Source organism: Leopardus geoffroyi, chromosome X (genome assembly GCF_018350155.1).
Source record: "Leopardus geoffroyi isolate Oge1 chromosome X, O.geoffroyi_Oge1_pat1.0, whole genome shotgun sequence".
NCBI classification, from domain to species: Eukaryota; Metazoa; Chordata; class Mammalia; order Carnivora; family Felidae; genus Leopardus; species Leopardus geoffroyi.
In genome coordinates this window covers 14,737,863-14,765,379 of record NC_059343.1, presented here as the reverse complement: position 1 = coordinate 14,765,379, position 27,517 = coordinate 14,737,863, and the positions used below count along the sequence as shown (strand labels likewise).

Here is a 27,517-nt window from a genome sequence, read left to right as displayed (position 1 = left end):
AAATATTGTTATTAGATGTTTATATACATAGTCTATGATGAAAGCATATGATTTATGACAGGTACAAGGGATAGGAAAGGTTCAGGTATATTTATGTTTAGAAGTTGATTCTGCCACTTAGTTGCTATTTAATATCCAATTCCCTCATCTATAAACTGGGAATAAGGGAATTTACCTCCTAAGAACTTTGTGAAAGAATATTATGAAAATTGACAACTATGTATCTGAAAAGGCTAGAGGATTCTCAGCACATGGTAGCTGTCACCATTAACAATAACTCGTATTTAATGTAAGTCACACTTCTATAAATGCTTTGATGAACATAGTAACTGATAAGATGTTCTAATACAGATCATGCAAATTACATTTTTAGAGGAAAGGCTTCAGTAATTTCATAGTAAAAACAGGAATATGGGAAGTAGATGAGGTGCCTGTGAGACAGGCAATTTAATAATCAGAGTACAGTAGTATTTCTACAACTTGATGAGGGGTCCATAGATGAAAAAGATGCATAAGTGACAACCCAAATCTTTCTGATACAGAATATAGAGATGAATTTCAAATATTTCCATTGCATCAGGATTAGAAAGACAATGGCCAATAATTAAAAATTTAAGCTCCCTCATCCCTCCAAGCCCTGCTGTAGTCCATACTAGGGGTCTGCTTAGATTAAACTTGTTTTTTTTCTCTCAAAGATATCTTTCTGGCCTTTGAAAACATTTCGAACCTTGATCTTGGACCATTTCAACATTCCTTACTAAATGGTATGTATATATTATACAATTGGTATGACCAAATCTCTCTTTAGTATTTGAGTAACAGTGGCCTAGTTTTTCTATTTCGCCTTAAAGTTTTCTTGAATTTTGAGTGAACATTTATTTCGGCAGTTTGATTTTGTGCTATTGGCCAATGTTTACATACAATAAAAAAAAAACACTTAAATTTGGCCTTCGTTTAATATTGCAAAAGTTCTGTATGAAAATAATTGTATTCTGCATTGTAGAAAATGGATATATTCCGCGGTTGTGTGTATGGTTTTGTTTTTGTTTTTTTTGTTTTTTTTTTTAGTTTTAGGCTTCAACTTCCTAATTATGATTTTAAAAATACAATATGCCCCATATACCAGGTTAAGGCGATCACAGACGAAAAACCCACATCCAGCTTTTCAGAGCTGGAGAGAGATGGCCTGCCAGTGGGTTACTTTTCGCTAACACAGCACATTGTATTATTTTTCAAACAAAAGTTTTAAATCTGCTTATACCCAACCTCACAACGAGGGATGGAGGGATGGGATGTTTTTCTCGGATTTTCTGTTTGCCACATTTTGTGCTGAGAGAGTCTTGAGCCAGTTCAAGGTTATTTTTACGACCTCCCCCTTTCCTTCGGGCGCAACCTCCACCTGCACAACGGGCCCGCCCCTGGTGAGGAATATCCACCAGAGGAGATCACAAAATGCACTCTCGAGGACGGTCCCAAGCAGTCTCAAACTAGTGAGCAAATGGCTTTCCCCTCCGGGTTAACCATATCCCCGTTAGCTCCAGCTTGGGCTTAGAGGAACAACCAAATTCAGAACGTGGACCTGGAGGGGAATGCGTGGCAAAAACCCATGGGGGTGGGGGGAAGCTGTTTCAAGGAACATGCTGCAACCCGCGAAGGAGTGGCTTTGCTCAAGCTGCTGTAAAGAGTTGCATTTTCTTTGCTCATCGAACTTGCTTCAGTTCCCAGGGAAGCGCCTGCGTTTTCGGTGCGTGGTCAGTGTGGGTGGTGACCGAGAGTCAAAGGCAATGGCCAAGAGGAGCAAGTTCCCGCGATGGAACTTGACGGGGACTCCGGGGTCTCAGTTAGGGTCCCGTCACAGTCTTGGGTGCAAAGGGCTGCGACTGGCTTTTTTTTTTTTTTTTTTTTTTTTTTTTTTTTTTTTTTTGGCGGGAGGGCAGATAGTGGGGGGAGGATGAAGGAAAACTACCCAGGGCTTTCCTGGGCTCGCAGCGTCTCTTCGCCCGCCACCGCTCACGCGGCCTTCCGGCAGTGCCCCCAGCTCGGGCCCCGCACGCGGCGGCGGTCATAGGGCGTGCTTGCGGCAACCGCCGAGCACGCGGGCCAGCCGGGGCGGGGGCGGGGCGGCGGTGGCGGTTGCGGGGCATGCGCGGCTCCGCGCGCGGCTTCTCAAATATGGCGGCGGCGGTGTGAAGACCGGTACCGGCTCGCGGGACCAGTGTCACAATTTCGCTCCTTTCGCTGACGAGACTCGAAGGTGCGTGGCGACTGTGGGCCCCGTGAAGACCAGAGAGGCGGAGCCGTGGCATCTGGTCTCTGGTCGTTGTCCGCGGGCGGTCGGGTGGCCGGGAGACCTCCGCGGCGCGTCCCGCGTGAGTAACGCCCCCTTACCGCCCCGCGGGGTCCGGCCTTATCTTGGCTCCTTACCCGCGTGGCCCACCTTCGGCAGCCTCACGCCAGAGGCCAGGGCTCCCCTGCCCCATTTAGCGCCCTCCGCGACGCCTCATAGCCGCTTTTGCGCAGCCCCTCGCATTCCCCCGGGGCCCCGTCGCGGGTCACGGGCCCATCCCTCGGGCGGTGTTTGGTCTCCGTGTCGCTCTCTAGCTGCCCCCCCGGCCCGAAGCGCGGACAGCACTCTTCGGAGCATCCTCCTGCTGTGGGTGGGGCTGGGCTGGGGGTTGGGGGCGAGCTGGGGCCCGGGGGCAGCGCCGGCGGGCGGTGGGGCTGAAGAGCCGGGATGACTTTGCGTGGTCTGGGCTGAAGCCCGCCCGGTTGCCTTCCGGGACTTGTGAGATAACTTTTGGAGTTTGGGAGGGAAACGTTAGCCCGGAAGGATGCGCCTGTGGCGGAGCGCGGGCTCGGGTCCCGGCGCCAGGTGCCCGTCGGACTCGAGCCCCGGGACTCCCGGCGGTTGGGCGAGGGGGTGGGGGTGGGGGCGCCGGTGGCTCTCTCTCGGGGAGAAGTAGGGAGGGAGGGGTGCGGCCCTCCTTGCGTGTTTGAGGGGGGGGGCGCGGAGAACGGGGCTCCCAGTCCCAAAGAGCTGCGAGGCGGCCGCTGTGCTTTCGCGGCATGAACTGGTCTAGGGACCATTAGTGCCTTTTTAAGGGATAGCGTTCTTGGCTTTTTCCACCTGGCTAGTGGTTGTGCTGCATCCTAGTGTAAAAATCGCCAAATCGCCAGAGGGAGAGCTAGCAGGCGAATTTAATAGATTTTGCACCTTGAGGTTCTGCATAGCTTAGAGGGCTGTAATTTGCCCCCTCCCCCGCCCCCAAATATTTGGCCAGCACCGGTATTTACAAATTCCCATTTAAGACTTTTTTTTTTTTTAAGGTTGTAGAACACTTGTTCATTACAAAGTGTGATTATAATTTGAAATTAGCCTTGATCTTGAAGAACTAGATTAGCATTTATGATTTATCTGTTAAGGTGACATTAGGATATCTCTAGAAAGTGGATGGATCTGTTAATAGGGGGAAACTAAGGCAGGGAAAGTGGATACTTCCTTACACAAAATTGTCAGGGATAGTTTTCTTTACCAAAACAACTGCAGATGCTCCATTTTTAATGCTCGCACAGCTATTCATATTTCTGTTTTGGGCAAAGAGTATTATAAGACATATAACATTTATGGAGTACAACTTTCTGTGACAAGCAATTGTATTATAACAGTAGTTCATAGACTGATTTAATTCTTTTCAACAGCGGTGCTTGGGAATGTTCTTCAAAAATGACAATTTTGCCTTTCTTGCCATTCTTTTTCTTAATTACTCATGAAATAAAGTATTTCCAAGGATCTGTGTGTTTTCAGTCTGTGATTTTGTATATTTAATGGGAGGATTGTGAAAATAAGCTTTTGGAAACAAGTCCAGTTGGGATTTTGAGAAAGGAGTGAATTTATGAGCACTCACCTGACGCTTTGTATTCGTTTGGCTATAGTTTTATCCATTGTCTTCAAAACAGTGTGATAGATTTTTTTTTTCAAAGCTTTAAACACTTTTAAAACTGCTTTGAAATTTTTGAATGAATGTCGTATGTATCATGCAACCTTACAAACTTAAGTGTGTATATCCGTTTCCTTTAGAGAACTTGATTTGTTTTGAAATTATTTGGAAGAAAAGATTAATGTAACTGAACTACATTATGTGTGAGGTTGCCTTAAAGCTAATGATGTCATGATATGTACAAAAATCATTGGAGTCAGTCTTAAAGAGGTGGTATCAGTTTTTCTCATGAGGCAATTGGTCAGTCTTTTTATGTTTCAATCAGTACATCTTTATTAAGTGCCTGTGCTGTCTGTAGTATGGAGTTTGGTTCAGGTTGCTTTTATTCAGAGGATGTGTTTGTTGGCTTTTGGGTGTTTAAGGCTTCCTATCAATACTTTATTCCTGAACATTTCAAAGTTACAGCTAAGAAAATCAGTATGAATGTAAAACAAGTAGTTCTTTTATTTTAAGGCAAATTTAGGGAGTCAGTGTTTTGGTCATAATTCTCTAAACAAAATTCTGGGTGTAACTGAATTATTTCTGGTTTGTGTGATACTAACTTTGTGCCTTTTTATGATTAAATAAAGCTGTACATTTTTATGAAAGATTATTTTCTAGGTCATACAGATAAACATACTGGTTAGGCTTGAGAAGAAAAATGAATTATTGGTATAAATTGAAATCTATGTGCTTTGGAGATTGGGTCTTTTTTAATGCTAAATAACTTCATTTCTATGGCCAAGTAAGTAGTTTAGACTGTAACTGATAATTTAGAGCACTTTATTTTTTCAAAATGTTTCAGAAATCTCTGAGCTCAAAAATAACAAGGGTTATGATGGCCAGCTATAAGCCAGATGTGACTCATTTTCTTTTGGGTTTGTTCCTTTTTAGCTGCCTGCCTGTTCCTCCCAGATGCTTCCTATCTCCCCTCTTCCTGCCCCCCGTTCCCTTTGCTGTTGGTGTCTGTTTCCGCATCAGTGAAATGGTCAGGGTAATCCTGCGCTGCCTCATGGAGAAATAATTGATGATAGTAAAGTGCCTTGAAAAGGCTGAATAAATACCAAGTCTTTTGAATGAAAATGATGTAGCCCCTTGTTCCATTTAAGGAAAATCCAAATTCCAATTTTAGTTTGAGCTCTTGGGGCGGGGGATGGGGAGAGAGGGAGAGAGGAAGAAATTTCACCTGAATATTTTACTGCCCCTCTCTTTGGGTTAATAGAAATGATTCTTGTAACTTTAGTAACTGGAACATTGGAGGATGCAAAGGATCCTCTGTTCTTTAAGTTTTATTAGTGGCCTCTAGTGTTGTGTTTTTTTGTTTTTTTTGTGTGTGTTTTTTTTTTTTTTTTTTTTGCCAGGTTACCCTGTCTGCCTCCCTTTTCTTTTCCCCTTTATGCCAGCTCTATTCTGATTCCAGCTGTGAATGGAAATCTGAGGTCAGTTTCTCTTTTAGTTCACTTCCCTGGGAGTTTCATTGTCTCCTCATAATCATATTCCTGGTTTTTACGATACACAAGATATGAACAAAGTCTGCCAGCCATCAGTGTTAGAACCATGAGACTATGGTGTGAATATAGGTCTGGCATTGCCAGGAGATGTTTTGTAGTTTGAAGTGAGCAAATCAAGCACCCCTAAGAATTTTAAGAACATTATTAATGTCTGAAAATTACTACATAATATCTCAGGATTTGGAGTGATAGTTAATTTCAGGAACCAAAACCCTGGAAATTTTGAAAATGGCTGATGTTGATGATTTTGAAAGAAAAAGTTCACCCTTTCCTGGCTTGGGGTCTTAATATTTATGATCCTTTTGTCTTAGGGAAATAGATGAAAGAAACCACTGCTGTTTATCTTACATTAGAATAGGTTGGTATAATTTAGTGGTAAGTTTTCCAGGCTCTAACTTGTTTGGGCTTTGGTTACTCTAAGTATAGAAATGCCTTTACTATCACGATCTCGCGGTCCGTGAGTTCGAGCCCCGCGTCAGGCTCTGGGCTGATGGCTCAGAGCCTGGAGCCTGTTTCGGATTCTGTGTCTCCCTCTCTCTCTGCCCCTCCCCATTCATGCTGTGTCTCTCTCTGTCCCAAAAATAAATAAACGTTGAAAAAAAAAAAAAAAAAAAAAGAAATGCCTTTACTATAGTGATAACATCTCATTTTTAAAAAGATGGCAGAGGTGATGGTTCTTAAAGCTGGATAACTTGAAAATAATTTTAGAAAAACCATCTAAGATTTGGAATGTGCATATGCTCTTTGGTTTTCATGGGTAAGGCATTTTTGCTTCTTTTGTCTTGATGTTGTCTAACATAAGTAAACCTTGGCCACCTTAGAAATAATAATATGAGTGATTTTAATGCTAAATGATTTCTATGAAATATATGTCCATCCCTAAACCTTTCCTCTACTTCCATTTTTTGGGCATGTGGTGGTAAGGTTTTGATATAAAAAATGAGGGTATCTTATTGTGTGAAAAGCAAAAGATTTGAGGCTCCTTTAAGCAGTTTATATGATGGTGCTGTTCAATTTAATTTTACACTCATCTCACCTAGGCTAGATGAATTCCTTATTTAACCAAAGAGTAAAAAATAAATAAATAAGCATTTTTATGAGTAAAGAGCTAGGAAACATTTAAAGATAGAGAGCATTTGACTACTACTACTTGTGACCTGTGTTTATGGCTGTGGCTCTGCCCCTTCCTAAGTTTATAGGAGCAAACTGTTGTAAGAGCGGAAAGAGTGCCCACCTTTTGTGGTAATGTGCCATTGTAAACTTCAGAAGGGACAGATACACTGTAATTTAGGGCATACCTTTAGGATACTTTATTTTCTCATGGAAAAGTTGGTGGGGCTCTCTTTTCTTTAGAATACATATTTGATTTTTCTCAACCTCCGTTTCTCGTAAGGATTAACTAGTGCTGAATTCCAGACATAAACAGCTTCAATTGTACCTTGTAGCCTTGACAGAGTCTTTTAAATTAGGTACGTGTATTGACAGGGTTCTTACTTTCTTTAACATTTGGTCACTTTTCTTACCTTTCATCATTTTAAGCTAGTTTAAGATTTTGATTGTACCTTTATTTTTAAATTAATGGGTCACATGTGTTTCTTCTGTTACCTTGCCTCTCTGTACAGTTGTAAACATATGCTTTTTGCTGTGAAACTGTCTTTTTTTCTTCCATGTGAAAGATTAAAGTATTATTTGGAGTATTAATACACTTTAATGTTATTTGAAAAAAATGATCAATATTATCTTTATTTTTTATTAACTTGGTATAGTTTCATAAATCTGTTCAAATGAAACACATCGTCTTTGATGATTATTAAAAGAATTTAAATGCAGTACTTGATACTGGTAAGTACCTTTAAATTTTGCTGTGTTTTAGATTAGAAACTCTGATTTGAGATTTTTTGGGTTGACATTTTGAGAGGTTGTAGAAATAACTTAAATGAATAATTTACTGACACCTGCCTCATGTTTTAAGTATTGTGAGGGATGTTTAGTTTTCTGATCACTTCAGATTGTGGTTTATTGCATGCTTTTCTGTAGTCTGTTGTCTAGCAGGGATTGTTGTTGTCATCATTTCCATTATTTCTTGTAGGGCTGGTGTTAGAAACCATAAATCTAGACTGCTGTGATAATAGGAACAGGCTGTAACCTGACCCAGTTCTTTTGTCAAAATGTCGCACCGAGAGCTGCCTGTAGTAAATTGACATGCCCTGCTATTAACTTCAGTCCTCCGCAAATGTCGGTGGGCAGCAGGTCTTTGGGCAATTAGCCTGTGGCTGTGCTTTAAAACCTTAGGAATTTACAACTGTAAACTGGGATTTTGGCAACCCTTGACTTGTCTTTCAGTTATCTGTTTTCTGAAATAACATACTTCTTAAGTAAATACATAGCTTTCACATAAATTATTTTAAATTTGCAAATAAATAATTATTTCAACTTGTAGACTATAATTTTTTAGATAACTTAAATTAAAAATTCCTAAAAAGTTATTTTCTTCTTGGGTTTGTTTTGCACAGAAAAAGATTAATTTCTAATTTGTTGGGGTAGACTTGACTAAAGCAAAATTAAAATTGTTCCTCTAGAAACCTTAATTTCCTCTAGGAGGCTAGATTTAATAAATCTTCACTACCAAAAATGTTCATTCTTAATATTGATTATTCACAATTCAGAGATGGAATTTTATAGTTACAACATTAGAATTCAGAGGTTTTTTTTCTGATTACTTTTATAGATAATGCAGAAAAGGGGAAATTTGATTATTTACTTGAGTGAATTGAGTAGGTGTTTGTGAAATCTTTAAGTAATGAATCATGTCCAATTCCAACAAGTTATGTATGGCTATACGGTGGATATATACACTTTTTCTGTCCTGCGTTAGGATAATCACCATTACCAGAAGCAAAAAAAAGTTAAAGTTAAAAGAGCCAGCTGTTCTTTGTCAAAGGAAAATATGTAGCTTTAATGTATTTCACTTAAATCAATATGAGTTTTTGCATTTAGGTATAAATGTGAAATACTTGTTGAAACCAAAGTAATAAACTGTTTTGAAGTCAAAATGAAAAACTTAAAGGTGCTGTCTTAAACGCAGTTAACTCAGGCTTCCCCATCATCATCTTACATATTGACAGGACAGTAAAGAAGAGCTTTTTTGTTTGTTATTCAATTTTGAGATGAGTGTCGTTATAACAAGATAGACTAAAAAAGAAAAAAAAAAGTTGTGGTATTTCACTAATAGTCTCTGGTGAATTATGTGTGTGTATAACTTTATCACTTCTTCCAACATTTTCTTTAAAAATACCAGCAAGCATATTTGTGAACTTCTCCTAGCCTTGAAACTTCCCAAGGGGATGTAATAAAATATTTATGCAACCAAATTATTTGTGTGTAGTGACTGTCTTTTCCTTTTTGTGCATTTGAATATTGATTTAAAGCATGTGTTTTAGTTTCAACTGCAATGTAATTGGAATTTATCAACTGAGTTCTGGTATAGCATATATTGCTAGTTGTTCTCCCTTAAAATACCCACACCTATAATAGCGACCAATTTACACTTGGGGCCTGTCTTTTTGAGACCTCATACAGCCTAGAAATCAAATTCAGAGTAAAAAGTAAAATGTCTATTAGGTGTTGGGAAGGAGGATGGTGTGGGGAGTGAGGGACTCGGTCTCATCTCACAGAATTTTCTCCGTGGCCCATGACCTAGACTTGTGTAAATTTAGCCACAGCAGATTAGACATTGCAGAAAGGAACAGAGAAGAACAATAATGACAGCCAAAAGAAAAGCTCTCCCCCCTCCTTTTTTTTTTTTTTTTTTTTTTTTTTTAAACCACAGTGTCCTGGGACTGTATGGTTTAGGTATAAGTAACCTGTAGCACAGCAGATTATATTTACTCATTTAGCAAACATTTAGAGGGCCCTACCTATGATAGACCCTGTGGGTTTGCACGGGAGGATACAAAGATGATCCAGACATAATACTGCCCCTAAAAGCTTACGTCTGCCCGGGGAGATAAAGCATGTACATAAACATAACAGAAGAACTTTAGCAAATGGTTAAGCATTCAAGGACCTAGATCCAAATCTAACTGGGTGATCTTGTGCAGATTTTTGAGCCTCAATATTCTTTTTTTTTTAATTATTTAAAAAAAATTTTTTGGGTGCCTGGGTGGCCCAGTCAGTTAAGCGTCTGACTTTGGCTCAGGTCATGATCTTGTGGTTCATGAGTTTGAGCCTTGCATCAGGCTCTGTGCTGACAGCTCAGGGCCTGGGAAGTGTTTCAGATTCTGAGTCTCCCTCTTTCTCTTTGCCCCTCTCCTGCTCTCTCTCTTTCTCAAAAATAAATAAGAGCATTAAAAACATTTTTTTTTTAAAGTAGTCTCCACACCCAACATAGGACTTGAACTCCTGACCCTGAGATCAGGACTTGCGCGCTCTACTGACTGAGCCAGCCAGGCACCCTGAGCCTCAATATTCTTAACTTTTAAGTGGACATTAATAACAGTAACAACCCTACAAGCTTATAATAGGCTTTAGGTAGGAAAAGTGTGTATAAATGCCCTAGTAGGTTAACAGACATTTAGCAAGAGTTCAGTAAGTGACACCTCTTAGTATTTATTATTACCATTTTCATCACCACCACCATTAGACCCTAAGGACCATAATCTTTATTTTCTCCTGCCTCATGGGTCCATTCTATCCAGGATGCATGGTGTGTCTCCTTACTTTTCCCTTTTAAAGTATGAGCAGTGTATTGAAACCCTGTCTTTTTGGTGTCTTACAGACTTAGGTTTGAATCATTTTTCTTTCACACCAGCTTTCTGATCTTTAAGAATCAGCAGAACTTGGTAATTGGTAAGATACTGGACAAATGAGGAAGAGAATCAAAGATGACTTCTAATTCAGAAGATTGGGTATTAGTAATGCCTATTAAAAAAGGAAGCAGAGGAAGAGTCACTTATTTTGGAAGGCAGAAGAGTTTGATTTCTTTTTTTTTTTTTTTTTTTTTTTTTCAAGAATTATTTCTTTTTTTTTTCAGCGTTTATTTATTTTTGGGACAGAGAGAGACAGAGCATGAACGGGGGAGGGGCAGAGAGAGAGGGAGACACAGAATCGGAAACAGGCTCCAGGCTCTGAGCCATCAGCCCAGAGCCTGACGCGGGGCTCGAACTCACGGACCGCGAGATCGTGACCTGGCTGAAGTCGGACGCTTAACCGACTGCGCCACCCAGGCGCCCCAAGAGTTTGATTTCTTAAATATGTAATGTTTGAGGTCGTTGTGAGACATTTAGACTGATGTTCAATTGACTAGAAATTTTGGAGAGAGATTGGGGAGTAGAGATGCTGATATATGAGTCATCCACATAGGAGTGTTGCATCAACCATAGTATAGAATGAGATTCTAGACTCTAAAATTACTAGAATCTAGAGGAAGAGACTAAGTGATTTGAGACCAATGGCTAGGACAGAAGGAGGAAGTAGATGCAGAGAGATAATAGAGGTAGGACAACCAGAGAATCTGAGGCTCAGAGATGAGAGGTGTCTGTTATGAGGGGTGACCTATCGCTCCTGAAGTGTCAAGGAGAGTAAGGACTGAAACACTGAAATGGGGTCTGGTGTCTGAATTAGGGTCTTGGAAAGCAGTTGTAGGAAACAAAGGAATGTTGCAAAAAGTAAGGTATCCCATGGGGCGCCTGGGTGGCGCAGTCGGTTAAGCGTCCGACTTCAGCCAGGTCACGATCTCACCATCCGTGAGTTCGAGCCCCGCATCGGGCTCTGGGCTGATGGCTCGGAGCCTGGAGCCTGTTTCCGATTCTGTGTCTCCCTCTCTCTCTGCCCCTCCCCCGTTCATGCTCTGTCTCTCTCTGTTCCAAAAATGAATAAATATTGAAAAAAAAAAAATTAAAAAAAAAAAAAAAAAGTAAGGTATCCCAGAAACTCTTTGTGTTTTAGGTGTTGTTATATTTATTACCAAAATCTTAGTCATCAGGAAAAGGTTAGTCTGGTAAATGTATAGTATAGTAGAGAATTTTTTCTACACTGATAAAAATTGGATGTTGTCTCAATTTAAGGCCACTTAGCTCTTTCAAAAAATGTGGATATTAATATCTGCCAGATGGGAGGTTCAGTGAACAAGTCTAATAATAAATGCTCAAGTTTGGACATTACATATTCCCACCTATGGGACTTTTGCAAACTTTGCTGTTGGTTCGGGAACGGATTTATCTTTTTCAGCTTAACATCTGTATTTTGTTTATTTTTATACTCTCTCAGGTTGAGATTCTATATAATTCCATTCATTTTATAACATCTGATCAATGGCCTAAAGTTGAAAAGAGCCCTGGGAGATTTCTTCCTTGTTAAATTCCTGCCCTTGTCAAAATGTTTACCCTCACGGACTCTTCAGATAGTGGTCTCTAATTAGAGACTCAAGGTGTATTACCTTATCTTTAAAACAAAACAAAACAAAGGAAAAGCAAACAAACAACCCGAAGCAAACAAGTAATGGAAAGGCCCTGTAATCTTGGAATTATAGATTCATTAACTTGCTAAATAGTTCTTTAAAACTCTGGGGGTTGGGGGGGGGGGAGAAGTAGACTTTTCTTCAGAATCAGTTCAGAGCAATGGGAATTGTAGGTTTAATAATTCCACTATTAATCATTGTTTACATTGTTAAATCGTATTGAGAAAATGGCTGAAGACAGTGCAGGATTTTTCAAAGCATTTGTTGATCTCTTATCAGCTCCGAATTCTGCAAGAAGATACAGTCTTCAAAACAAATGGTTTTGTAAAAGATCCTGGTGCTTGTTCAAAGTCTGCTAGATACAGCAGCTAGGTTTAGTGTAACTGGTATTTAAGTAAAAGAAATGTCAAATGTCAGACACTTATTATAAAATAGTGCTGACCTAATACCTTTTTTTGGATGGTTTACATTAGAAAAAAGACTTAATGCAGTGAAGTTGTTCCTTATATGCATTCAGTGAAGCAACTTCTCTATAAGCTGGCAAAAACAAAGCTTTTAATTTTTTTCCTTGTCCAAATTTTCTCTCTCGTATAACATGGAGAACGACTTCAGGAGTCTTATTTGAGTCCTTCTTAAAAGTGCTGAAGCACTTCAAAGTATATTGAGAGCAAAATTAAGCTTTTCTGTTGTTTCCTCTATAGATGACGACTGTGTGAGATGCGTCTTTATTTCTAAAAGAATGTTAGGCTCTTAATTTTTTCCAGAAAGACAGCAGCTGTGCTTTCTGCATATCTGGTATGTAAGTCATATAGGTATGTTCTTAGCTGCACAACCTCTTTATTTGAGGCACTGGGGATTCATCTATGAGTTGATGTTGTCCAGTATTTACCAATAGATCATGGTCTATTCTTTAGACTTCTATAATCTCTGCTTTTGTATTGTGAAGAAAGACATGAGTGAATTACAGTGTAATGCTGGGGCATTTTAAGAGAGACAATAGAACTTTTATGTTTTCTTAAATTATAGTCAAAGATAGTTTCTATTAAATTAACCAGTATTCCTTTACATTAGGATCTGTACATATTCCTCCTGATTACTCAGTCCTAGAAAGATGTTTATCCTATTGAATTTGTATGTATTTTTATCTTGTAGTGAAACTTTATATAGACCAGAGAGAAATTAATCATTCAGGTTGGGTACTCATTTTTTTTTTCCAACTAGTACATTTTTATTTGCTCTTTTTAATAATGAATGCTCTACCCTTTTATAAGTATGTTTTTATCTTGCAGCTGCTAATCCTTTTTAAAAGCATGGTATAGGATATAACAATTATATAGAAATGGTGAAAGTTTTGGTGATCAAACATTCTTAAAAAATGTTTGATAAATATAAATTTAAAAATTAACCCAATGTCCTAGTAAATATATTTTCATCTTCCATGGTGTTTTTTCACTTTTTAGATTACAAAATAAGCACTAATTTTTCTCCTGTTTTGAGTGTTAATCTTGAGAATAATGGAGTTTTTTCTTAAGGTACAAACTTTTAAAAGGCATTTATTATTGTCCAGTTTTTATTTTAACTAAAAGTGTTGGCTTTATGAATTATGGGTAGAATTTTATTTGAGGATTATTGATATATGGAATTTGGAAAGTGTATATTTAAAAGTGGTTCAAATGTGTATTATATATGGATTTACATATATGATTTTTCATTGAAAGGATATATACCTGTTAACAGATGGTTAATGGCACACATATTGTTTGATGAGGGGATTATAGATGATTTTTTTTCCTTCTACTTTTAATTTTTGGGGGGGGGGGTGATGTGTGTGTGTAAAAAACAAACAAACAAACCCCAAAAAACGATTCCAGTTTCTAGCAGTCCACAAAGGCTGTTTTGGTTCACAAAGGGCCAAAAGCTGTTTTCAGTACTCATTAACCCCTAAAGGAAATTCATGAATAATTAGGCCTCAAAGTCAACCAACACTGGGTGACATCCAGTATCTTTTGGCTTTAGCTAGAATGTATGTATTCTAATAATGCCGGTTAGTAGATGGCAACTGCTTTCTTTGGTAATTATATGCCTGGGCATTATAAAAAGCATATGTATATTTATTTACTTATTACTGCTTAATTTAAGAGTGATTTAAACTTAGTGTTTCTGTTTATAGAACACCTTTATGGTCTGTACTTTGGAAGAGAATAATTAAGTAATGCTCAGGAATCAAAGTAGGAACACAGTGTCATTTTATAACATAATTAATGTTGAGTGTTAATGCCGAAACTCACTGCTCTCAGGGAGTTTTAATTAGGACAGATGGGGTGGGGTAGAAATCAGCCTTTGAGCTTCCATTTGTTTCAGATACTATGCTCGGTGCTCCACCTACACTATCTCATTTTAATTTTCATGACTATACTAAGAAGTGTAAGTGGTATTCGCCTTAATTTACACATGGGAAAACCAGGAGTGAGGGAGGTGAAGTAACTTGTAATGGCTTTGACCACTTAAAATATTATTTCTGTGTAATTGATATGGCTACCACTAATCATGGCAGCATAAATTGTTTAAGAATATATAATTTGTTGGGGGCCTGGGTGGCTCAGTCGGTTAAGCATCTGACTTTGGCTCAGGTCATGGTCTCGTGGTTCGTGAGTTCAAGCCCCTCGTCGGGCTCTGTGCTGACAGGTTGGAACTTGGAGCCTGCTTCAGATTCTGTGTCTTCCTCTCTTTCTGTTCCTCCCCTGCTCGTTCTCTGTCTCTGTCTCTGTCTCTCAAAAAAATAATTAAAAAAAAGAATATATAATTTGTTAAGCATATGCCATAGGCCAGCATTGCATAAACAGAGCTTAATATAACAGCATTAAGGGATTATTAAAAAAAAACTATCAGGATATATTCCCCCCCTCCACAATGAAAATGACTTAATTATTATTTCATACATCCCATTGTAGAGCATACAAATAATGCATAAAAATATAACAAAATTAAGGTCACCTAAAATCTTACCACTCTGTAATGTAAGAAAGGAAGATCACCAAAATATTTTTGTGTTACTTTATGCAAACTTACATACAATTTTATACAAATAGGGTTATATCATGCAGGGTATATTTATAAAATACACTCCCTTTCCCCTCAGCACACACTAGCATCTTTGCCCTCCTGGGTAAGCTTTATTAATAACCTATTAAATGTCCTTTTTCTCTTCATGCTTAAATAATCGTTTACTCATGTAATCCTATACAAGTCTATTTATACATTTATAGTGTAATTTTAGTCACTATCATTGAATGTTTAAGAACTTTTTTAAGTGCAAGGTTTTGTGCTAGCCGTGGGGGAGGTATAAGGAAGAGTAACGTGTGGCCTGTATTCTCAACCACTTAATATGTGAGAAGAGATGAGCAGGTAAACAACTTGTATTATACAAAATTTGCTTTGATATCTGTTAAATGTTGGGTGAAAACACAGCCTGAGAGCCCTGCTGGGGAGCGTCCAGAGAGCAGAGGCCTTGCTTTATTTATTCGTATGGGCATAAACTCCTGACACATGGGATTATGCCCACTTGTCTGTAAAGTCATGTGTTCAAGTGATTAAAAGAAGGTTATTCTTTTGATTGGTTTAAGTGGATTGTAGTTTGAGAGCCATTAAAGAAGCAGTTTGTGTATTTGCTTTGTTTCTTTGTTATGGAAGTATCCATTCTCCCATTAGGGAATTTAATTTTTTTCTCTTTAAGGTCTGGGCATTTTTGTAACAAGGAGGAGGCTGTAATATTTCGCTGTATAGTGCATGGAAGTTGGGAGTTTAAGATAGTTTAAGTAGTTACTAATTTTTTTCTAAGTTTATTTATTTATTTTTGAGAGAGAGCACGCACCTGAGTGAGGGAGGGGCAGAGAAAGAATCCCAAGCAGGCTCTGCACTTTTAGTGCAGAACCCATGAACCATGAGCCAAAATCAAGAGTCTGACCCTTAACCAACTGAGCCATCCAGGTGCCCCAATAATTCTTTTCTTTTTCTTTTTCTTTTTCTTTTTCTTTTCCTTTTCCTTTTCCTTTTCTTTTCTTTTCTTTTCTTTTCTTTTCTTTTCTTTTCTTTTCTTTTCTTTTCTTTCTTAACTTTTTAAAGTTTATTTTTATTTATTTTGTGAGAGAGAGTCCAGGTAAAGGGCAGAGAGGGCGGAAGAGAGAGAGAATCCCAAGCAGGCTCCTTGCTATTAGTGTAGAGCCCAACGCAGGGCTCGAACCTGTGAACCATGAGATCATGACCTGAGCTGAAACCAAGAGCCAGATGCTTTACTGACTGAGCCATCCAGGTGCCCCTCCAGTAATACTTTCTAACACAGAAGTTTTTATTTGCTCAAAAGTAAGCTCAAGCATTCACTTGATTTTGTATCTAGTGCCTAGATTAAATGAGAATTTATGCATTTGCATATGCCAAATATAAACCTTGTATTGTAGGCATATTGCGGAGAATGAGGAGGGAAAACAAGTCTCCAACAAAATGTATGAATTTCAGAATATTTGAAAATAAATATTTTATTAAAGATTGGTAAATATTCACTCAAGTATTCAGTTTGAATCTACCTTGTGCTTAGCACTGTTCTAGGTGCTCTGGAATATATATATATATATATATATATATATATATATATATATATATAGGAAATAAAGACAGAAACGGGCATATTCTCTTAAAGGGAAAATTATTTCATTTAACAGTGAAATTATTGGTGTAGTGAAATATGGAAGCTATATGGCTTAAGAGGGAAAACAGTAAAGCCTGTCTATAGTGAAAGAAGAATGTTTAGGGCAAATGATTTTGATTTTATTGTGACCCTGAAAGAATCCTTAAATTACTACAGTGTACCCAAGCTCACATTTTATTTTATTCTAATTCCAATATAGTTAACATGAAGTGTTATATTAGTTTTAGGTATACAGCATCGTGATTCAGCAATTCCATACATCACCCAGTGCTCATCAGGACAAGTGCATTCCTTAATCCCCATCGCGTGTTTTACTCATTACCCCCACCCACCTCCCCTCTGGTAACCATCAGTTTATTCTCTATAGTTAAGAGTCTGGATGGTGTCTTCAAACAACTCAGTGCATTTTAACACCATGATTACTGAAAGGGAAAGCTTAATGAGTCACTGACTCATTTCCTAAACTGTTTGAGTTCTTTTTGTGTACTGAAGGCTTTGGACTTCACAAGAAGATGTGTCTGCTCACTGGTGCTGAGTGAGTGACTATGATAATTGAAAAGGAAAAGTTTCCAAACTCTGAAAGAGCTGATTTTATCTAATATGGCTAATCTCAAACCAGAGGGATCTGGAATTCTTCCTATCTTTATCTGGGGATAAGTTGAGTATTTTATTCCTTGGTCTGTGGTTCTACCTTTAAAATAAGTGGTTTGGGGGCGCCTGGGTGGCACAGTCGGTTAAGCGTCCGACTTCAGCCAGGTCACGATCTCGCGGTCCGTGAGTTCGAGCCCCGCGTTGGGCTCTGGGCTGATGGCTCAGAGCCTGGAGCCTGTTCCCGATTCTGTGTCTCCCTCTCTCTCTGCCCCTCCCCCGTTCATGCTCTGTCTCTCTCTGTCCCAAAAATAAATAAACGTTGAAAAAAAAAATTTAAAATAAGTGGTTTGGATTCCAAAGCATTGATTTTGAAATTAGGAATATTTGCTTTGCATTTAATTCTAAGAAAGTTCTGTTTTTATAGAAATACTTATTTTATTTTCCCACCAGCAACGTATCAGAGTTCTAGTTGTTCCACATCCTTACCAACATTTGGTATTGTCAGCTATTTTAATTTTAGCCATTTGTGTCGTGGTATTTCATTGTGGTTTTAATTTATGCTTCCTTGAATACTAATAATGTTGAGTATCTTTTCACATGCTTCTTGGCCATTTGTGTATCTTCTTTAGTGAAATGATTGTCCAAATCTTTTACCAATTATGTTTTTATTGGGCTGTTTGCCTTTTTAAAATTGAGTTGTGAAAGTTCTTTATGTATTCTGGATGTAGATCTTTTATCGGATAGTATTTTGCAAGTATTTTCTCCCATTCTATGGCTTATCCTTTTCTTAGCAGTATCATTTGTAGAGCAGTTGTTAGTTTTGATAAAGTTCAGTTTTTAAATTTTTTGTGTTGTGCTTTTTTGTAAAAGAAATTATGGCAAAACTTAGAGTCATAAGGTCTCTGTTTTCTTCTAGAAATTTTATAGTTGTAGGCTTTACGTTTAGATTTATGATCTGTTTCAAGGTAGTTTTTGTGCGTTAACTTGTGAGATAAGTGGTTTTTTTTTCCCATTTTTTGGTATGTGGAAATGTTCTAGTACCATTTGTTAAAAAACAAAAACTACCCTTTCTCCATTAAATTACCTTGGTACTTGTGTTGAAAATCTGTTCACTATATATATGTGCATCTTTTAAGGCTTTATTCTGTTCCATTGGTCTGTATGTCAATTCTTATGCCAGTACCACTCCATCTTTAAAAAGATTTTTTTAATGTTTATTTTATTTTTGAGAGAGAGAAACAGAGTGTGAGTGGAGGAGGGACAGAGAGAGAGGGAGACACAGAATCCAAAGCAGGTTCCAGGCTCCGAGCTGTCAGCACAGAGCCCAATGTGGGGCTTGAGTTCACAAATTGTGAGATCATGACCTGAGCTGAAATCACTTAAACGACTGAGCCACCCAGGTGCCCCTAATGCCACTCCATCTTGATTAAATATTGCCTTTAGATAAATTATTAAATCTAGTTTATCAATATTTTCTTTTATGGTTAGTGTATTTTTATGCCTATTCAAGAAATCTTCCAACTTGTGTACATGGTACATGGATTTATTTATTTAGGTCTTCAAGGATTTACTTTTAATCATCTCTGTACACACATCTTCATCTTCTAGAATTACAAGATTACTTACTCAACTAATGGGAGCAATTGATACCAGTTGAGATTAAGAATTCAGTTATGGTTCTCCCAAAGCCAAGAGCACACTGTATACACTGTATGATAGCTAACTTGATAACAAATTATATAAAAAAAAATTTAAAAAAAGAATTCAGTTATGGTTTAGAGATTTGAGAGAAGAACATTGGAACCTGGCTATACCTTCCTATGTGTGACCCATCGCTCAGTTTTTCTTCTTTTTTTTTTAAAACATTTTTTACTGTTTATTTTTGAGAGGGAGAGAGAGAGTGTGTGTGTGTGTGTGTGTGTGTGTGTGTGTGTGTGTGTGCGTGCAAGCCAGGGAGGCACAGAGAGAGGGAGATAGTGGGCTCCACGCTGACAGCAAGAGAGTCTGATGTGGAGCTTGAACTCATGAACCGTGAGATCATGACCTGAGCTGAAGTCGGACACTGAAGCGTTTTAGTGACTGAGCCACCCAGATGCCCCAGCAGAAGCCTCTTTAGTGTTCGCTCATTTTGTGTCTTCAGCCTGAAATTCCTGTCTTCTCTGCTCATTGAAATACTCATCTTCAAAGGGCCAGGTCAAGTGCCACTTCTTTGAATGTGCTTCTTATATGTTCCCAGTTAATTGTGCTTTCTGTCTTCTCACAGAGCACCACTTTTGCCTCTCTCTTTTTTAAAAAAATTTTTAATGTTTATTTTGGAGAGAGAGAGCGCACACGCGTGTGTGAGTGGAGAGGGAGCAGGGAGAGAGGGGGACACAAAATCTCAAGCAGACTCCAGGCTCTGAGCTATCAGCACAGAGCCTGATGCGGGACTTGAACCCATGAACTGTGAGATCATGACCTGACCTGAAGTTGGATGCTTAACCCACTTAGCCACCCAGGCGCCCCTTACCTCTGTTAGTAGAGTTTGTATTTTATTCTTTGTTCAATAATTATTAATAGTCTCTCACTGGATTTCTAAGCTCTTTTGTAGTAGACTGTATATTCTGTCCACATAGTGCCAAGCACATAGGAATTCTGTAAATAATTTTTAAATATGGGAATGCAAGCTGGTGCAGCCACTCTGGAAAACAGTATGGAGGTTCCTCAAAAAAACTAAAAATAGAACTACCCTAAGACCCAGCAATTGCACTACTAGGCATTTATCCACGGGATACAGGTGTGCTGTTTCGAAGGGACACTTTCACCCCCATGTTTATAGAAGCACTATCAACAATAGCCAAAGCATGGAAAGAGCCCAAATGGACATTTGGGAAAATGTGGTATATATACACAATGGAGTATTACTTGGAAATCAAAAAGAATGAAATCTTTCCATTTGCAACTATGTGGATGGAACTGGAGGGTATTATGCCAAGTGAAATTAGTCAGAGAAAGACAAAAATCATATGACTTACTTATATGAGGACTTTAAGGGACAAAACAGATGAACATAAGGGAAGGGAAACAAAAATAATATAAAAACAGGGAGGGGGACACAGCAGAAGAGACTCATAGATAGGGAGAACAAACAGAGGGTTACTGGAAGGGTTGTGGCGGGGGGGGGGGGGATGGGCTAAATGGGTAAGGGGCATTAAGGAATCTACTCCTGAAATCATTGTTGCACTATATGCTAACTAATTTGGATGTAAATTAAAAAAAATTAAAAATAAAATTAAAAAAATAATTTTAAATAAATGACTATATCACACCTGGAAACAGATGGTGGTAATATAGAAAGGAATAAGAAAGAGGTGGGATTTATGTTTGGTCTTAAAGGATGGGTAGGATTTCAAGAAGCAGCAGCAGGAGCAGAAGAAGAAAAGGCATCCTATGCAGATAGAATAGCATGATGAGTTTTGAGCCAGGCCATAGGATAGCTGTAGGTGATAGATGTCAGATGACTTTGAAATTGTGAGTTAGCTTAAACAGACCTGCAGAAGACTTTTTTGTTCAATTCAGTATGGTGAAATTATTGAAGCAGGAAGGTGATTTGGGCAGAAAGCAGCTTAGTTCATACCTGTCATGTATTGGGTAGATTGGGGTTGGGAAAGACCCTTGTGGCAAGAGGAGTTAGGTGGCTCTGGTATTAACTAGGCAGGAGCTAATGAGGGTGTAAATCAGTGTGAGGGGAAGGAGAAATGAGAGCACGCATGTTGACTACTGACTGAATGTGTGAGTGAAAGAAGAGAACCTCACACATTCAGTCATACCTGGGGTTTTAAGTCCAAGTACCTGGAAGAGTAGTGTGTTGGTAAGAGAAAAATATCAGAAGGAGCAAGTTTTGAAGAGATGATGCTTGAGTTTAAGTCTGTTGAGTGAAAGGTGCAAAAGGCGTTCTGGGTGGCTTAATGAATGTGTTCTCCATAGACTTCCTTAAATAACAAATTACCTTCCATTATACACATAATCATGTTCTGACCACAGGCACACAGAGTAATGGGAGATGGATATCCTTTTGCCATGTTCAATATTTTTGTGTACATATTTTATAGCATTCATACTGTGTTTTGTTCATATGCCTGTTTCTGACTGGATGGAGTTGTTGGAGGGCAAGGACAGTGTTTTATTTATCTTTGTTGTAGAGTGCCTGGCATATTGAGGACATGTAGGAAAAGTTTGAATTAGTGAATGAATTAGCGGCTCACAATACATATGTCTTTGAGCAAGTAATTGTCTTGTTAGAAGACTTGACTCTTGCAGTTCTTACAAGTTTTACCAACACAGGTGTGATACTTCCACCACTCCAAAATATGGGCTTAAGAGGGTTTTTGGATAGGCCTCAGGCTGAATCCCAACTCTACCAGTTTACCATCTGCTCTTTTTAATTAATTTAACCATAAAATTCACCCTTTTATTATTTTTTTAATGTTTATTTTTGAGAGAGAGAGAGCGAGAGAGTGGGCGAGCAGGGAGGGGCAGAGAAAGAGGGAGAGAGAGAATCCCAAGCAGGCTCTGTGCTTGTCAGCCCAGAACTGTGAGATCATGACCTGAGCCGAAATCAAGAGCCAGATGCTTAACCGACTGAGCAACCCAGGTGCTCCTAAAATTCACCCTTTTAAAGTTTACAATTCAGTGGTTTTTAGTGTATTCACAAGGTTGTGCAACTGTCACGACTGTTTAATTCCAGAATATTATTATCACCCCACAAAAGAAACCCCTTACCCATACCCACTAGTAGTTGTTCCCTAGTCCCTATTTCCCCAGCCTCTGCAAGCTACTCATCTACTGAGCTTATTTTTTTAATTTATTTTTTAAATTTACATCCAAGTTAGTTAGCATATAGTGCAACAATGATCTCAGGAGTAGATTCCTTAATGCCCCTTACCTGTTTAGCCCATCCCTCCTCCCACAGCCCCTCCAGTAACCCTCTGTTTTCCATATTTAAGAGTCTCTTATGTTTTGTCCCCTTCCCTGTTTTTATGATTTTTGCTTCCCTTCCCTTATGTTCATCTGTTTTGTATCTTAAAGTCCTCATATGTGTGAAGTCATATGATTTTTGTCTTTCTCTGACTCATTTCACTTAGCATGATGCCCTTTAGTTCCATCCATGTAGTTGCAAATGGCAGGATTTCATTCTTTTTGATTGCCGAGTAATACTCTGTTGAATATATATACCACATTTTCTTTATCCATTCATCCATCGATGGACATTTGGGCTCTTTCCATACTTTGGCTATTGTTGATAGTGCTGCTATGCACATGGGGGTGCATGTGCCCCTTCGAAACAGCATACCTGTATCCCTTGGATAAATACCTAGTAGTACAATTGCTGGGTCTTAGGGTATTTCTATTTTTAATTTTTTGAGGAACCTCCATACTGTTTTCCAGAGTGGCCGCACCAGTTTACATTCCCATCAGCAGCACAAAAGAGATCCTCTTTCTCTGCATTCTCGCCAACATCTGCTGTTGCCTGAGTTGTTAATGTTAGCCATTCTGACAGGTGTGAGGTGGTTCTCATTGTGGTTTTGATTTGTATTTCCCTGATGAGTGATGTTGAGCATTTTTTCATGTGTCAGTTGGCCATCTGGATGTATTCTTTGGAGAAGTGTCCATATTCTGTCTTTTTGCTCATTGCTTCACTGGATTATTTGTTTTTTGGGTGTTGAGTTTGAGAAGTTCTTTATAGAATTTTGGATACTAACCCTTTATCTGATATGTCATTTGCAAATATCTTCTCCCATTCCATCGGTTGCCTTTTGGTTTTGCTGATTGTTTCCTTTGCTGTGCAGAAGCTTTTTATTTTGATGAGGTCCTAGTAGTTCATTTTTGCTTTTTGCCTCACTTCCGGAGACGTGTTGAGGTAGAAGTTGCTGCGGCCAAAGTCAAAGAGGTTTTTGCCTGCTTTCTCCTCGATTTTGATGGCTTCCTGTCTTACATTTAGGTCTTTCATCCATTTTGAGTTTATTTTTGTGTATGGTGTAAAAAAGTGGTCCAGGTTCATTCTTCTGCATGTCGCTGTCCAGTTTTCCCAGCACCACTTGCTTAAGAGACTATCTTTATTCTACTGGATATTCTTTCCTGCTTTGTCAAAGATTTGTTGGGCATACGTTTTTGGGTCCATTTCTGGGTTCTCTATTCTGTTCCATTGATCTGAGTGTCTGTTTTTGTGCCAGAGCTTATTTTTATGCAAAGGAAAGACTAGAATGATTTAACTCTATAACTGATTTCTTATAATCCTCTTCTTCAGAAATGTGCTGAAAGGAGGCTTTAATTGGTCTTTCTCCTTGTAGGAAAGAATACCGGAAATGGATATCAGGGGGCAAACAGAGAATGAAGGTAAGATTTACTTTCCAAAGATGATAGTATTTTTAGTATTCATTTGGAATGAATATCTTCTAGTAGACTGAACTTTTGAAAAAAAAAAAAACCCTTTTAGAAATAAAGTCACAAGAGAGTTAGGTGCTTAGAATTGACGTTTTAGAACCAAATAGCTAGTAAAGGCAATTTTGTCTTTCCTTCCTAGTTTTATAAGTGAAAAAATGGACACTCAGGGAGTTTAAGTCAACAGGTTCTACAACAATCTGTGACAAAATCAGAATCAAAATCTCCTAACTCTAATTATAAATGGTTAAAAAATGCTTCATCCTGTCTTGCTTTAGTGAGAGGTCTGCTTACTGTCCCATGAATATGCCACACTCATTTTCACTCTCTTTTGAGTTGTACAGTTGACCCTTGAACAACACGGGTTTGAATTGCATGGGTCCACTAATGCATGGATTGTGGAGCCTCCCTGGGATTCTCTCTCTGACCCTCCCCTGCTTTCTCTCTCTCTCTCTCTCTCTCTTTCTTTCTCTCTCTCAAAAATAATAAATAAACATTAAAAAAAAAAAAGACCCAGTTCAAGTCCTGTGTCTCTTAGGAGTTTTTCTCTGGCTGAATGCTGAATGTTGTTTTCTGCTGTTCCCAATTTTGTCAAGTTTACTTTGGTCTCTGTGAGTAGATTCTCAGCTTCTCTAGAGCAGGAACCATATCTTTACAGTTTACTTTCTTTCCTATTAGAAAATCTTACTGTAGGGGCACCTGGGTGGCTCAGTCCGTTGAGGGTCCGACTTTTGGTTTCAGCTCAGGCCAAGATCTCATGGTCATGGGATCGAACCTCATGTCAGTCTCAGGGCTGAGGATGGAGCATGCTTGGGATTTTCTCTCTTCCTCTCCCTCCCCCAACTCGTGTGTGCGCTCTCTCTCTCAAAATAAATAAACATTAAAAAAAATAGCAACTTAGGTATCCATCTGAAATGTTCACATGTCTTAAATAAGAGTCACTGAGTCATAACCAGAAAGTAGATCTGTTACCTTAAATTGTATACCTGGTATCATTCATAGATCTTTCTTTGAGAAGTTTGTCATTTGACAATTTGGTCATCAATAAGGGTAAAACAGCCATGAATTGGCAACAACACATTAAGTATGGTTAAATTCATGAGTTCATAATGATACAACAAAATAAAACTTACTGGTTATCTGTGGAGAATGCTAGGGATCCAACTTATTATTTTGAAAACTAGAAAATAAAGGAAAAGAACAAAGTATTGCTTGTGACTTTCTTATATGATCTGTACCTCAGGGTAATTGAATGATTGAAAAGGGTAGGTTTCTTTCTTTCCAAGTTTTCTGGCTAATTAAGACAGGATGATAGAGGCACCTGGGTGCCTCAGTCAGTTGAGCATCTGACTTTGGCTCGGGTCATGATCTCACAGTTTGTGAGTTCGAGCCCTGTGTCGGGCTCTAAGGTGACAGCTCAGAGCCTGGAACCTGCTTCAGATCCTGTGTCTCCCTATCTTTGCCCCTCCCTTTCTTACTGTCTGTCTGTCTCTCTCTCTCAAAAATAAATAAATATTAAAAAAAATTCTTTAAGACAGGAGGGTAAAATTAGAACACCTCCAGGGCACCTGGGTGGCTCAGTCGGTTAAGCAGCAGACTTCAGCTCAGGTCATGATCTCATGGCTCATGGGTTCAAGCCCCGTGTCAGGCTCTGTGCTAACAGGTCAGAGCCTGGAGCCTGCTTCAGATTCTGTGTCTCCCTCTCTCTCTGCCCCTCCCCCTCTCTCAAAAATAAATAAACATTAAAAAAATTAGAATATTTCCATTTTGCAGCTGCTAATGAACTAATGGATCTAGGCAATAGCCATCCATGGCTGCTTATATCACAAAAAGAGAGAGAACTAGATATTAGGAGCCTCCTGTGAGAAGTTCACAATACCTCCTGTGAAGTCATCTTCTCACCTCAGAAAAGCCAAACCTAGGTGCCTGTGGGTGGCCCAGTTGGTTGAGCGTCTGACTTTGGCTCTGGTCATGATCTCACAGTTTGTGGGTTCGAGCCCCACGTTGGGCTCTGTGCTGACAGCTCAGAGCCTGGAGCCTGCTTCAGATTCTGTGTCTCCATCTCTCTCTGCCCTTCCCCCATTCACACTCTGTCTCTCTTGCTCTCTCTCAAAAAATAAATATATATATAAAAAAAGAAAAACCAAACCTAAATCTGATTATGCTTTCTGGATCAAAACACTAATACGAATTTAGAGAAAATGTAAGGACCAGAAGAACCCAGTACCATAGGAGCTAGTCAGCATAATCCAGACTGGAAAACTAAACTGGTATCATCAGCAAAAAAAAATTCCCAGAGGAAGGAAAAGAAAAAGGAGGAGGAGGGAGCCTATAAGTATCAAGAGAGACTGAAAACACTCATCATCCCTTGCTATATACGGACCTTATTTGGGTCCTGATTCATAGAGACACACTTAAAATAAGACAGTTGGGGAAATATGAACACTGACTGCTTATTTGGTGTTATAATGGAATTCTGGTTAATCTTTTCAGCATAATAACAGCATTATGGTTAATTTAGAAAAGAGATAAATATATGTGGACAGAATAATGTCTTGGTAAGTCACAAGGTTCAGTGCTATTGGAGCTCCTCAACTTGGCCCAGAGAAAAATCTCTGCCTAATTACATTGTATTCCAGCTTCCCTCTTATGTTAAAAAAAATTTGAGAGAGAGAGTGTGAGAGCGAGTGTGAGCAGGGAGAGCGGCAGAGGGGGAGAGAGAGAGAGAAAATATCTTAAGCAGACTCCACACTCAGCACAGAGCCTGATGGCAGGGCTTGATTCCAAGACCCTGGGATCATGATCTGGGCCAAAATCAAGATTTGGGTGCTCAACCGACTGAGCCACCCAGGTGTCCCTATCAGTTTTTAAAATTCTCAAAAGCATGCAGTTTATTTCTAGGGCATGTTAATTCTAACAAATGCTTAATGATGTTCTGCATGCCAGGTCCTAATCTAGGCACTGAGGATACAGCAGTGAACAAAAGAAACAAAATAAAATAAATAGATCCCTGCCCTTTTGGAGCTTACATGAGTGGAGTGAGACATATAACAAACAAAATAAATGAGCAAATTTTAAGATACATGGTATGTTAGTGAAGTCCTATGCAGGAAATATGCAAAAATTTAAACGGGCTCCTATTAGAAAATAGTTTCAGTTTATAGGTTTTCTTTTTTTTTTTTTTTTAAGTTTATTTATCAGAGAGAGAGAGAGAGAGAATGAGCAGGGGGAGGGGCAGAGAGAGAGGGAGAGAGAGAATCCCAAGCAGGCTCCATACTGCCATCGCAGAGTGTGATGTGGGGCCCGAACCCACAAACTGAGATCATGACTTGAGCTGAATTCAGATGCTTAACCGAATGAGTCACCCAGGTGCCCCTCATTTACAGGTTTTCTAAGAACTCTTTCAGACTTTTCCTATGGCCTTCCATATTGCTCACTATTTTCTTTCTTTTTTTAGATCCAATGGATGACAAGAAGGAGAATCAAGAGAAAGTGCCTGACTCAGGCACACCTTCTGTGCAGAGTGGTAGGTTTTAAAGTATTTCAGTACAATGTATTTTTCTTCCTCATTCAGTGTTGATATGAACTCTTAATGCTTTTGGTATAGTATACATGTATGGTAAACTCCTGTAAATATAAAACCTAAGCAATGGGAAAAGTAAAACAATAGTATTTTATTTTGAAAATTTTACTTTGGTTTTATTTTAGAGATATTGGTATGGGATTAAAGTAAAAAGAAAACATGTATTTCAATGCACATTTTGCCAAATTAATGGTGCATAGTTAATAATTACCATTTATTACCAATTAGAAATAATCTGTTTATTAATAAAAATTCTTCTAATATTAGAGTCAATAT

The 27,517-nt window shown here is 38.8% G+C and overlaps 1 protein-coding gene across 9 annotated transcripts in view; it reads left to right on the top strand.

Annotated features, from left to right (window-relative positions):
• Positions 1-2,149: 2,149 nt before the first annotated feature.
• Positions 2,150-27,517, top strand: part of SCML2 (Scm polycomb group protein like 2) — a 102,266-nt gene continuing 76,898 nt past the window's right edge. For 7 of the 9 annotated variants that reach the window (XM_045471118.1, XM_045471114.1, XM_045471116.1 and 4 more), the window contains exons 1-3: positions 2,150-2,254; positions 23,568-23,613; positions 27,116-27,184. In XM_045471118.1, coding sequence (XP_045327074.1) covers positions 23,583-23,613; positions 27,116-27,184 — 100 coding nt within the window. In that variant the 5' untranslated portion in view covers positions 2,150-2,254; positions 23,568-23,582. Of the gene's footprint in view, positions 2,255-23,567; positions 23,614-27,115; positions 27,185-27,517 lie in introns of those variants that run through there. The other 2 variants (XM_045471111.1, XM_045471113.1) reach the window with 2 other exon arrangements.